This window comes from Triplophysa dalaica, chromosome 21 (assembly GCF_015846415.1).
Source record: "Triplophysa dalaica isolate WHDGS20190420 chromosome 21, ASM1584641v1, whole genome shotgun sequence".
Lineage (NCBI taxonomy): Eukaryota > Metazoa > Chordata > Actinopteri > Cypriniformes > Nemacheilidae > Triplophysa > Triplophysa dalaica.
The window spans coordinates 1,703,459-1,717,452 of record NC_079562.1 but is presented as its reverse complement, the minus strand read 5'-3'; the positions used below and the strand labels follow the sequence as shown (position 1 = coordinate 1,717,452).

At 38.9% G+C, this 13,994-nt stretch overlaps 1 protein-coding gene across 15 annotated transcripts in view; it reads left to right on the top strand.

The window, feature by feature from the left end:
• Positions 1-13,994, top strand: part of cacna1da (calcium channel, voltage-dependent, L type, alpha 1D subunit, a) — a 72,444-nt gene that overhangs the window by 8,815 nt on the left and 49,635 nt on the right. For all 15 annotated transcript variants that reach the window (XM_056735052.1, XM_056735051.1, XM_056735055.1 and 12 more), the window contains exons 4-8: positions 9,157-9,296; positions 10,745-10,908; positions 11,749-11,901; positions 11,995-12,191; positions 13,300-13,403. In XM_056735052.1, coding sequence (XP_056591030.1) covers positions 9,157-9,296; positions 10,745-10,908; positions 11,749-11,901; positions 11,995-12,191; positions 13,300-13,403 — 758 coding nt within the window. The remainder of the gene's footprint in view (positions 1-9,156; positions 9,297-10,744; positions 10,909-11,748; positions 11,902-11,994; positions 12,192-13,299; positions 13,404-13,994) is intronic.

Below are 13,994 nucleotides of genomic sequence, written 5' to 3'. Positions count from 1 at the left end.
ACCTTTTTTTATTATGTTATGTTTTTATTGACTTTTATTTTGTTAGTTAGCTGTATTTTTTTAGTTATTATGGCATAAATAAAAACAAACCAACTTCAATTTAATTAATATTAATTGGAATGCACAATAGAAAAACATTTTTTTATATTTGTACCATTTTTAATTCTTCTCTGGTACGTCTGCATGCACACTGCCCCTAGTGGTCAGGGGTAAAACACCTGATTGTGAGCCGGTCATAATGCCTAATCTATGTGAACGGATACGGTTTGTTGCTGGGTTACGGAGTGAGAGAACAAGGTTCAAGAACGCAATGCCGTGAGAGAGTGGAGGTGGTGGAGATACTGTATTCAGATGCCTTTCTTTATGCATTTAAACTTTATCATTTCAAGGCCTTTCAGAACTGTCATACACACACATCTCAATACACTCTTGCGATCTGGCTCCCTTTCTTTTGCATTTCTTTATCGGTTGTCAAGTCTTTTCTTGGAGAAAGGCACTTTATAATGGGACACGGTCGTTTTCTACAAGCCTACACACAGAGGTTCATCCGCTTGTGTACATTGACTGATCTATACAGACAAGAGCGAGAGAGAAAGTGAGATGGGGGAGGTTGAGGTATCTTGATGCATTTTTCTTGTCGCTTAGAAACGCAGCACAATGTTTGCCTACGTTGATGTCCTTACAGTCAAATGACATCAATAAGCGAACACTTACAAAGAAACCAAACTGTATATCGTAGTAATGTTTTTTATTTATTAGTGCTGCTTCCATGACGAGCATCGCTGCTTTTAACGTTTATCTTTGAGGTTTGGGATGTAGCCCCACACTGCAAAAATCCATTTCTCTACTCTCTTCCCTTGTCTTGTTTCTCAGTAAAACGTGGCCCTTATATAAATTTAGACTAGATGAATTTATGAGATAATATCTGTTTTAGATAACATGACCTCAACCATATCAGACCTGAATATTAGAGAGAATTTGCTCATTTGACTTTGACCAATAAACAGTCACCTACAACACAAGAGCAACTGCATAGCCACACCTTGGAAACGCCCTCATGCTTGTCATTTTGTACGCAGTATCTTTTATTTAAATACAATTACATAGTAACAGTAGAAAAATACGTATTTTGGCATCCAGCCGACTATGTTTTATTATTTAAGGGCTTGAGTACATGTATGTGTATTGAAACCCTGTTAGACCATAGACCAGAATGCATTGTGTTGATTTGTGGAGATGAGTAGTAATTATTTTGATTTATGTAACGGAAAGGATATGACAACACAAAAGCAAGCAATTAAGAAAAGACTTTATTACCATAAAAGGAGAAGCTGAGCTTTTGATGTTGAAGGTAAAATTTGCATGTGTTTTGATGGACAATCTGACACGTGTGTTTTGTTTCAGTAAACTAGCTAATGATTGTTTGTGTGTACACAGAGAGAGAGAGAGAGAGAGAATAATATGTACAGTTAGTCTTTAGAGCATAAACAAGCAGAGATGAGTCACAGATATTTATGGATTGCCCCACAGGCCTCAGTTTTCCTCTCTCTCTCTCTCTCTCTCTCTCTCTCCCCTCTCTCTCTCTCTCTCTCTCTCTCTCTCTCTCTCTCTCCCTCTCTCTCTCTCTCTCTCTCATTCACTCTCTATCTCTCTCTCTCTCCCCTCTCTCTCTCTCTCTCTCTCTCTCTCTCCCCTCTCTCTCCCCTCTCTCTCTCTCTCTCTCACTCTCTCCCCTCTCTCTCTCTTCTCTCTCTCTCTCTCTCTCTCTCTCTCTCTCTCCCCTCTCTCTCTCTCTCTCTCATTCACTCTCTATCTCTCACTCTCTCAGTCACTCACTCACTCACTCACTCACTTTCTCTCTCTCACTCAATCTCTATCTATCTCTCTCTCTTTCACTCTCTCTCTCTCTCTCTCTCTCTCTCTCTCTCTCTCTCTCTCTCTCTCTCTCACTCACTCACTCACTCACTTTCTCTCTCTTACTCTCTCTCGCTCTCACTATCTCTCTCTATCTCTCACTCTCTCCCCTCTCTCTCTCTCTCTCCCCTCTCTCTCTCTTCTCTCTCTCTCTCTCTACCTCTCTCTCTCTCTCTCTCTCTCTCTCTCTCTCTCTCCCCTCTCTCTCTCTCTCTCTCTCTCATTCACTCTCTATCTCTCACTCTCTCAGTCACTCACTCACTCACTCACTCACTTTCTCTCTCTCACTCAATCTCTATCTATCTCTCTCTCTTTCACTCTCTCTCTCTCTCTCACTCACTCACTCACTTTCTCTCTCTTACTCTCTCTCGCTCTCACTATCTCTCTCTATCTCTCACTCTCTCCCCTCTCTGTCTCTCTCTCTTTCTTTCTTTCTTTCTTTCTCTCTCTCCCTATCTCTCTCTCTCTCTCACCCTGCTGATGGAATGAATAAAGTGTGTGTTTCAGGGTGAGAGGGGGTTGCGATTGGGGGGCTAATGGACTGGGAATTCTGTAATAGTTTGTCTTTATCCGCACATATTGCTTAATGAACCTCTCTCGCTCTCATTTGTCTATTTGATATGTAAATTTGCTTCGCCGTTGTTTATTTACACAATAAACCAAGTTAGTGGCAGTTTCGTTCTTAAAGCTCATCATTTAAGCGAGATATATAATGAAAACAACATTCGGTACACAGAGCGATTGTACTCCCGAGCATATCGCGTTTACAGTGAATGTGTTCAGTCACGTCACACATTTGGTTGACAGATACCCTGTTTCTATTTTTGTCATATTTCACAGCTACTCCTGCCGGTTTATTTGCTGACTGTCTGGCAAAACAAAGTATGTGTAAATATGTGGACGCTATGAATTTCATTTCAAATGATTAGGTCATAATTTATTCATTTTCATTCTATTCCAGATGTATATCTCTTTTTTATCTAAACATCCATCACGTTGTCCATGTTTAGGTTATTAAAGAAATCGAAAGTCAGTAAATGTCGTAGTGAAATTGATATTGAAAATTGCTCAATTCAAACATGCACACACAACAGCAAAGGCTCGGTTGCGCAGATTATATCAAAATTAATATTGTAACTTTACTTTTAAATGTTAAAGAAATATACATAAATATAACACGCATTATGTTTCCTATCAATATAATCCTAACATTATTTATGCATTTATTTATTATGGGACTGATGCATCTTTGAAACTCTAAAGTTATGCAACAGTCATACATATTTTAATTTGGTTAACTATGTGAAGATGTGTTTTTACAGTTTTTCCTCGATTGCTTAAACACATTTGCCCACTCTGACATCACATTTTCAAAACAGTTAACACACAAGATAAAACTGAAGCTCAATGGCCAAAATGACTCATTTTGTTAGCAAAATCCTCTAACACTCACAAAACATTAAAAACATGCAACAGAAGCAAATATTTCCATCAAACACCACAACTTGGTCAAATGTATTTATTCTTTCAATCAATCATTACACGATGGACAACAAAATACAGCCATCAATATGACATGATACTTCACAAACTCAAATGGAAACTGGAAAAAAAAAAGCTACCAAAGGAAACTTATGGGTGGAAATACCTTTAAAAATATATATATACACACACATTTAGTGCATTCGTTCTTGACGATTATGCCACAGGTTCTCAACATCGCATTGAATGTTTTCCCTTGCAATGCACCGAGGGAAATACCTCCTTGCATGGCGTATCCATCCCTGGCAGTCCTCTGCACCCATTGCCAGGCAACCAGCATTCATTGCCTCCAGGAGGGCATCTGCTCATATGGCCGGTGATCATACACCTTCCACCTCCAAGCAGAGAAGAACTCCTCGATTGGGTTCAGAAAAGGCGAGTATGCAGGGAGGAATTGCATCATGATACGAGGCTGTGCTGCAAACCATTCATTCACAAGGCGAGAGTGGTGGAAAGCAACATTGTCCCAAATTATGACATACAGACTCATGCCAGGCCTCAACAGCCCTCTCTCTTCGGGTGGAATCAATATGTCTTTCAATGCATCAAGAAATGTGATGAGGCGTTCTGTATTGTATGGGCCAATAGTTGGCATGTGGCAAAGGACCCCATCATTGGAGATGGCAGCACACATGGTGATATTGGCACCCCTCTGACCTGGCACTGTGACAGTGGCCCTCTCCCCAATGATGTTCCTCCCGCGTCGTCTCACTTTACAGAGGTTGAAGCCGGCTTCATCCACAAAGATGAATTTGTGATGTGCCCCTTCAGCTTCAAACTCCATTATTCTCTAACAAAAAGAGCAAATTCATAAAGAAAATTATTCCAGTCGCATGTAACTATGTAAGAAGGTATTACAATAAAAAATCTGTACCTGCACATACTGGAATCGTGCCTCCTTTACGATGTCAGAGTTTCTTTCAAATGGAACTCTGTACAGCTGCTTCATTCTGACATGGTTTCGTTTAAGGACTCGATCTATAGTTGCCAAACTCACACTGTTTATATTTCTAAACGCTCCCTGATCTGCAATTACTGCTGCCTGGATTTCACGCAGTCTGATTGCATTGTTTGCCACTACCATATCTACAATGGCAGACTCCTGTTCAATATCAAATATCCTTCCTCTGCCACCAGTGTGTGGTAATGTGTGGATTCTATAAAGTAAAAGCAAAAAGCATGTCAAAATTGACTTTACTGTATGACATTTCACATAAATGGGATGGATAAAACATCTGCATTACTGTAGACACGGTTTGTTCTGCTAACAGGGCAATGCAGAAAAGCTGAAATACACAGTGGTATACATTACAGTAACACTGTGAATTACCTGTTCTCATTCCGAAAAAGCCTGACAATAGATGCCACAGTGCTCCGACTCAGAATGGGCTGGACCCTTTGTCCAGCCTCTCTAAAGGACAAGCCATGATTGATGACATGGTCAATAATTGTCGCCCGAATTTCATTTGAAACTTGAGCTCAATTTTGTCCTCTTGCTGCTGCTGCTCCTCCACCACGCACACGAGCTCCTCTTCCTTCGGCCTCTCTGCCATGGCCTCTTACTCTTCTTCCGTGCCTATGGCCTCTTTGATCCATGCTTGCACATAGCAATACAGAGGTGGCATCTTTTGTAGAGGGATGAGGATTGATTGCTGATTGAAGAGTTGTGCAAACAAGTTTCACACAGGTGCATTGGAGATTCATAATTATGCAAGTAACTTCTATCAGCTGTGAATAGATGTTTTCCTTTTGTTCAACACAGTGAATCAAGTGGAGTTTGGGACCTTTCAATGAGATCTGTGGTGACTGTTTTGACAAAGGGTGTGAAAAATGTGTGAAACAAATGAAAAAGTGTTAAGGCATTTGAAAGAGAAGACTTGTGCTGTGCTAAGAATGTGATGATGAAGATCAAGTGGATCCCAGTTTCACTGAGCGTGTCTTAGCAAATGAGAAAAACTGTAATCCATGGTCGCGGCGGTCTCATCCTGCTTTTTTCCATATGTGGTTCAGCCGTAAACATTCATGAGGTTATCGTAAGAACTGCTGCTGCTTACCACTTTTAACATTACATTAGTTTGTATAATAATAGCAAAACGGATGAATCCTTACATGCATATGAAAAGTACTTTTTAATTGCGCAATAAAATAAAAATACAAATATTCATCGTCTTGAGCATGTAGCTTACATAATAACAATGCTACAAAAACTAAAATAACAAATCTACAAGGGATGTAAGGATTCACTTGAGTCGTTTGAAAATCAATTAAAATTTGGCGATTCAAGTCAAATCGCAGTACATGTTTTGAACAGCAGTGGCCGCTGTTTTTCTGCAAACTTGGTAAACGTGGATATGCCGATATTACTTAAAAAAGTAAAAGTTAGTTTATATTATATTAAAGAGACTTTTGTGTTATTCATTTTTTATTTGATTTGGAATATGTTTTAAAACTGCAATTTTGTTTTGTTATTTGACATAAAATATATTTACATTTGTCAAAGAACTGTACAGCTTTAGAGGAATATTAAAAGGCCAGTTGTTCATTTAAAATTTTCCTCGACTCATTCTGGAAAAAAATTGTGATTAAATCGCATCGTGAGATCAGAATCGTGAATGGCTTCGCATCATGAGCTGAGGGAGTCGTTAAATGATGTGAGATACAATAGAATTGGATATTGTTGATGCTATATTTGTACAAAAACCTACTATTTTGGTTCAGAAGACCTTTAATGCTATTTTTGGCGAGTGTATTTATAGTTCTCTGTTATGTGTCTGTGACTGGCTATCTGACATCCTGTAAATATCTTCTTTTCCACATAGTGACTTCTCTTCATTACTGTCACTCATCTCTCTCTCTCTCTCTCTCTCTCTTGCTCACTCGCTCACTCACTATGTTTCTACTAGCGGGATCATGCGCATGAATTACTCTTTTCCTGCAGTAATAAAACGCTCCTCTCTTGCGCAGGGCTAAGTGCTTCATTCATTTGTCTGTAAATAGTTGGCAAAGCGAATCCCGGAGCATATAAAAGCTTCCCCAATGTTCTTACACTTAATCGCGCATGCACTAACCTCTTTCATTGTGTAACCTTTGCACAGCAAACACACACATAAAGAAGAACGCTCAAGTTAGTGTGTGTGTTTGTGTAAAGAGATGGTATTTGGCATGTTAAATGGCTGTGTCTAAGACTATCAATGCACTGGAAACATAAGCCATGACTGAGCTGCGTGCGCTTTAAAGCTCGGTGAAAATGCTGTGAGTTGTAGTTACACCAAACTGGTATTAGCATGGACTTTGTGTCTTAGCTTCAAAGTTAATAAAGTGGAGTTAAAAGTAAAGAAGTAAAGTATCTGTGAGTTTAGAGCTGTTGATCCAATACAATCTCACGGCAAAAATTTCACTATTTTACAATGTGGCTAATTTTGGCTAATTCGTATGAACTTGCACAATCTCATTCATGCATTTTATTACAATTTGCTTTAGTGTCATAGATGTAAGTATAAGGCGGGGTTAGGGGTGGAACTTAAAGTCCCCGCGAACCAGAAGCTGCCATCATTTGTACTTCAGTATTTTGACGCATTTCCGAGTGAAATGGAATTTTTAAGTAGGAAAAATAGTGGGTGGGTCCGTCTTTCTCTGCGTTTTGATTGAATGTACAAAAACTGCCATTGCATTTTGAAATGGAACCGGCAGCAGACTGGCGGTTGAAGGGGGGGTTCCGCCCAAGCCGTCTCAAGGCTCCCTGTTGTCTGCAACAGTATTTCAATATTGCTAACTAACAGAAAAAAGAGTTATGTTTGTTACCAAAATGAGGCTATAAAATATCTTGGTTTGTAGTTGTTTTAGCTTATCACTGTTTGTTTTTAAATTCTTCTTTGGAGCCATTGGAAGTTTGCTGAGACCCTCAGATGCAGATGTACTGGTCTAGGAAATGTAGAAAATCTCTTTAATATCTTATTTTTTTCTCATTAGTAAAAACATTGGAGTCAAACAGAGATGTAAGCCTTGTGCTGTTTTTTTTCTAGGAAACAGACAGTAATGTGTTTTCTGTGTTTTGTCTCAAACTGTGCTCAGACTTTTTTAAGCAAGGCTGCACAGTTTGGGAAAAAGTCTAGGTGTGAAATATTATATTTCACAATTTGCGATTTAAAATGTGTAGTTTGAAGAGGTATAGGTCATAGAATTGTCACGGTCAAAGAAATACCAGACAGTAATACCAAACTGACTCAAAAAAAAAAAGATGAAACTATAAGTTACTGTATATTTACACCACTTCGCATTAGTAATGTGCCAATTAGTTTTTTAAGTAAAGCTTTCATGATGCATTGTTGTCTTTGTTTAGCTCTAAACAAACACCTAAAACCAATGTGTGCAATGATGTCTGTTCGTATTAAAGGTCCTGTGTATGAAATGTAGCGACATCTAGCGGTGAGGTTGCAAATTGCGATCAATGGCTCACTCCACCTCTCCTCCCTCACTTTTGAAGCATTACGGTGGTTGACATGGGACAAAGATGTCATCACGTTTTCGTTTCTTTGTTTAAGGATATAACGTATTTACGAAAAAACTGTTTGTCCATTTAGGGCTACTGTAGAAACAACATGGCGAATTCCATGTAAGGGGACCCGCCATGTATCTAGATAGAAATAGCTCATTCTTAAGCAATAAAAACCACAAGGGTACATTATGTAAGGCCTTTATACACCTCTGAAGACATAGTTATGTATATTATATTGCATTTCTGTCAATAGATCCTCCAAAATATGACACACTGGACCTTTAATGCACAGCATTTATTACTATCCTGAAACTACACTACTGTTTTATAAGTTGAGGCTGAGGAAGGATGTGTGGGTGTGCATCTAAGAGCAGCACTTGAACTGAATTTAACAGAACTTAAATCCAGCCACATAACAATCACTCGAAACTAAGGAAGATACACACAACATCATTACGACATGTAAAACCAATCGCACAAAAAGGAGATCTGATACACAGTAATACAAATATACAGGGTTGATAACAAAACTAAATAAAGGGACAGGTGAGCATAATGGGTTACCATGGGAACAAATGAATGGAGAAACAAGGCATTGCCGACTTAAACAGGGTGTGACAGAGTGTGGAGGAAAACATGTGTCAACACAATTCATTTATTTCATTACAAAACAACATTTTGATTGAAAACGATTTTGAAGCCAATAAGAGCCTAGAATCGATGAGGACTGCATGAAGAAGTTCAACAAGAAGCTGCTTAATAAATTCTGGACAAAGGGGTGCTTACACTGAACCTTTAACAAAATGTTTGAACTGTGTCGGAGGTTGATGTTAATTCATTTATTTTATGCATCATTTATGAGATAAACTTTCACAACGCCATTATTTAATAATGAGGTCACCTTATATAAAGTATGTATTCAATTTGACATTAATAACTTTTTCAATTACCTCTGCACTTTGCTGTCATTGATGTTTTTATTTGAGGAAGACAAGTAACCTCTGTGCAGTGCCTTTACATGATAGTTTTACTAATATTTTGGAGCGAGTGTCGTTCACACAAACCAAGACTGTTTACTGAACCGTGTGTGTGTATGTAATGAAGCGTACAGTGAGCTTGGATGTTTCGTTGAAACCATTAAAATCATTATCCACATCCACCCACAATCCTATTTTCTAATCTATTAATTTCTCTCTCTCCCACAGGAAACAGTCGAATATGCCTTCCTTGTCATTTTTACGATCGAAACCTTCCTGAAGATCATAGCATACGGCCTGGTGATGCATCAGAACGCGTACGTCCGAAACGGATGGAACATGCTGGATTTTGTCATTGTAGTCATAGGGTACGTTTGATCCAATTTACAATTGATAGCAAGTCAATTGATTCATTTTTATTATTTAATTGATTGTATTTCTATTTTATTATTTGATCCTGTCATGTCCTGCGAGGCTCTTCACCTGCCACACGCACACACACTGGTTTCCATGGTTTATGGGGACATTCCATATATTTTATATCTGCCTTATGATTTATAATATCCCCTACCCCAACATCTAATCCTAATAATCATACAAACCTTTCTGCATTTTTTAATTTTCAAAAATTTCATTTCGCATTTTTCTGATTTATAAGCTTCATGGACACCTACAAAATGTCCCCACAATGTCAACATTTATTGGTAATACTTTCTTGTGGGGAAATTGTATTCACCCACACAGTGGTGAATACAAATACACACGCACACACACACTCGTTGTACAGCCATACATATGGAATTAAAGTTCACACAAAAATCCTCTCATCAGTTATGTACTCTGTAATGTAAATGTTTTTCAAAACCTGTTTATGACCGTGGAACTCAAAATAAGATATTTTGAGAAATGTCTCTGTGGTTTTGTGTCCATACAACGGAGGTCAATGGATGCCAGTGTTGTTTGGTTACCACAGTCTTCGAAATATCTTCTTTTGTGATCTGCGGAAGAACAAAAGTCATACAAGTTTGAAATGACATGAGGGCGAGTAAATGAGGACAGAAGCACTTTAAAGCATCTTTTGGCTGCAAAGGCAACACAGAAACTAACTCTGAAGGAACATTTTGCATTTACACAGACTGCAGAATTTGGGACCTTGAAACGTTGATTTGTGGCACTCGATCTAACAATGTGGGATTAAGTACTGTTTGCATTTCTGGATCATTCTACTTTAAAAAAATAAATATTTTAAGTTCAATCCTCTTGTTATCGGAGTTCATATTATAGCTCATGAAGATCATCTCATACTGTTGAAATGTCTCTCTATTTACTCGTCTTCTCTGTTTGACTCCATAATTCTGCCTCACCGATACATGCACAGTTCACTGAGTAGCTGGGTCACATTTCGATCTGTTCATTTCATGCAGAAAGAGCTCTCTATCTCTCTCTTCATCTGCTCGTCTCTCTTCACAGGACTGTTGTTCTTAATCTTTGGTTCTTACACAGAGTTCCCTCTGTTGCTAATGATTAGCTATGAATACTAACAGATCACTGATGTTACTCTGTATTTATTGCTCTGGCCTTTTTTGCATTGCATTGAAATTATTGCTTATTAGACTGATCAGTGATTTCATTCTCATATCCTTGTTGTTTCGATAATGCAGCACCTGGTCATTTCAGGTCATCATATTTATATAACGCTTCAATCATGTGGACTTAACATGGCAACTCTCCCTAGCATCTTAGCATTGCTTTCACATCATCTTTTTTCTGCAGGTTTCAACACATTTCTTCATTCTTTCGTACCATTTTTTTTCAGGTTGTTTAGTGTTGTTTTGGAAGTTTTGACCAAAGATGGGGAGAAGGACACCGGAGCTCCCCCGGCCGCGCACGCCCACGGTGGAAAATCGGGAGGATTCGATGTCAAAGCCCTCAGAGCCTTTCGAGTGCTGCGACCGCTTCGCCTGGTGTCAGGAGTGCCCAGTGAGTTAAAAAAGACCTTCATCGGATTTCCGATGAACGGTTTCATCTTAAAAACATAAACAATTGTTACAAAGCGCACTTTGGTGACCCCAGCTTAACTTCCTGTACACATTCAAAACCAATAGAGTGCCAGTAGATTATTTGTGATAACAATCAGAAGAAACCCTGAAGCATTACTTTGCTAAATGTGTCTCTCCAATATTTAGAATTTAGACTGCGATACCAAACTCAATCGCTAGATTACAGTGTTCCCTACGGTTTGTTTAAATGCGACCGACCTACAGCACCCATTCAACAAATTGTTTATTTAAAAAGATGAACAAACAACAAATTCAACAAATCATTTATTTAAAACAGCTATTATACAGTAAAATAAAAATGAACATAAATTAAATAAAATATAAATATTTACTGTATGTAATTAGACACTAGCCAAACACAAACCGGAAGTTAACTGGGGGTCAGACTGGTGTGCATCCCATGAAACGGTCTATGGTGATATACTGTAGTAAACCACTTTATATAAAATACTTTAGTGATGAGCTGTGACCCCTGCAGAGCCCCCTGAGCACCGGGACCCCACCGTGGGCTGGATGTTGTGGGGGAGATGTTTCGTGATGTGACCATATGGCAAGAGAAAAACAGTGTTCTTTACTGCAGCCCCTCAGGGGGATTCACTCAGAACGAGCTGTTAAACTCAACGCCTTTAAGACTGTGTGTCTGTCTGTGCATGCGCCTGTGTTCCGCACAAAAAATAAACGTGAAAGTTTAACGTAAAGGTACATATTACAGTTGTCACAGCGAGTGTCACAATCAATCATCCTTGCGCTATATCTGTAGGTTTGCAGGTGGTGTTGAACTCCATCATAAAAGCCATGGTTCCTCTCCTCCACATCGCCCTGCTGGTTCTGTTCGTCATCATCATCTACGCCATCATCGGTTTGGAACTTTTCATTGGAAAGATGCACGCTACGTGTTTTTTTAAAGGGTCAGGTATGTGGCCCCATGCGTTACTTGGTTTAAATCTACATACATGTATTTTAAAGTATGTATATATAAAAAAAATGTTTTTATCTTGCTCTGCAGATTTAATTGCGGAGGACGAACCCGCACCTTGTGCTGTTAATGGTCACGGTCGCACGTGCCCCATCAACGGCACGTTGTGCAAAGAGGGTTGGAACGGTCCCAACGGGGGCATCACGAACTTCGACAACTTCATGTTTGCAATGTTGACTGTGTTTCAGTGCATAACCATGGAGGGCTGGACGGACGTTCTCTACTGGGTCAGTATGAGCATCCTTACATTCGCATGTCCCAGCTACACTTCTAGCTAGCATAGACGTCCTTTGGCACGGTTTAAGTTGGAATATAAGAAATGTTATGTTCAATCTTAATTGTATTTCTGTAGAAGAGAGTTGTGTGTTTGTAGACACGAGTGCTTTATAGAGTTTGAGATGCTGTAAGTAACATCCCACACGCTCAAGCAGGAATTGAAGGGTCTGTGACTGACCATTGTGCTCTATTGAGATGCGCCCACCTCTCACATCATCTTCTGGAATATATTTGCTCCAGTTCAGCACAGCAATCACTCACAGTAACTTCATTTAGGTTGGATTGAAAGGAAAGATTGTCTGGTTCAAAGCAACTGGACTGGGTTTTTCCAAAATGTAGAAACCAGTCTCAAGAGGAAACTCAACACAGAAACATTTTTACACCAAAATGCTTCTCAGTGGGCATTTGTAATGTTTTTAGTTGGACCTGTTCTTTGGTCAATACAAATACGGAAATTCTTTCGTAATTACTCACACTCATGTCACGCATAACAAGAAGAACGGCGGTAACCGAAAAACATTGACTTCCATTGTATAGACACAAAACCACGTAGACATTTCTCAAAATATCTGCTTTTGTTTTCCATTGAAAAATAGAGGTTTTGAATGACATAAGAGTGATGTCAGAAATATTATTTTTGGGTGGACTATCCCTTTAAGAGCTGAAATAGAAGACCTTTAGATTATACAACTCAAGATCCATTTGCTTTGAACCTTTTCAGTATTTCCACTGAAAGTTTTACGAGGCATTGATCATTATATGAGTTAACATACCATCGTAAGTCCAGTTGGATTTTATTTGGATTATTTCACTGAAATGTGTCTTTAGTTTGTGTTTAACACTTCAAATGGTCCTTTATTTTCTGTTCTGACCGGACGCATGTTTGAAATCAAGATACACTTACATCTTGTGTTTTTCTTAATCCTACCAGCTCAAAAGTGTCATTTTTTCGGCAGGTCTTCGCTAGTCTTGTTATGAACATTTTCTCTTTCATAAACTTTCATTTCTTATATTCTCTTCATCTTCCTTTTATTCCTCTTTCCTCCTCTTCTCTCTCAGATGAATGATGCTATGGGTCTGGAGCTGCCGTGGGTGTACTTTGTGAGTTTGGTCATCTTCGGTTCTTTCTTCGTCCTGAACCTGGTTCTGGGTGTTTTGAGCGGGTGAGCAGCTCCTCTTTTCTCTTCACCGTAGACGCTGATCTCTGTTTTCACCTTCCCGTCTTTCTCCCTGGAGCAAACGCAGTAGCTCCATTACTGGGGTTTCTCACGGCTTCGTTTTAGTCTCTCCCTCGGGACTAACTGTCCTATTTGGGCCCTTGTATAGGTGAATGACGCCATCGGATGGGAGACCCCGTGGATCTACTTTGTTAGTCTGATCATTTTGGGCTCGTTTTTTGTGTTGAACCTTGTGCTGGGTGTGCTCAGCGGGTAAGACATCCACAACGATTTGTGCTGTGGTGTGATGACGTGTGCTTCTTTTAACTTCTGTTTTGAGGATAGTTCTTTCTGTAGATCTGCATGGAGTTTGATGACAGATGTGATTATGGAAATGTTTCTATCTACATACAGTCATAGCAAAATATATTCAACAAAATCTTTGAAAAAAGTTTCAAAATCTATTTAACAAATCTATTTGTATATTATTTAGGGCTGTACAGCGATTATTCGTGACTAATCATAAGCAAAATAAAAGCACATGCATGTATAGATTTAATAAATATTTATACATGTGTATACACATAATTATCTTTG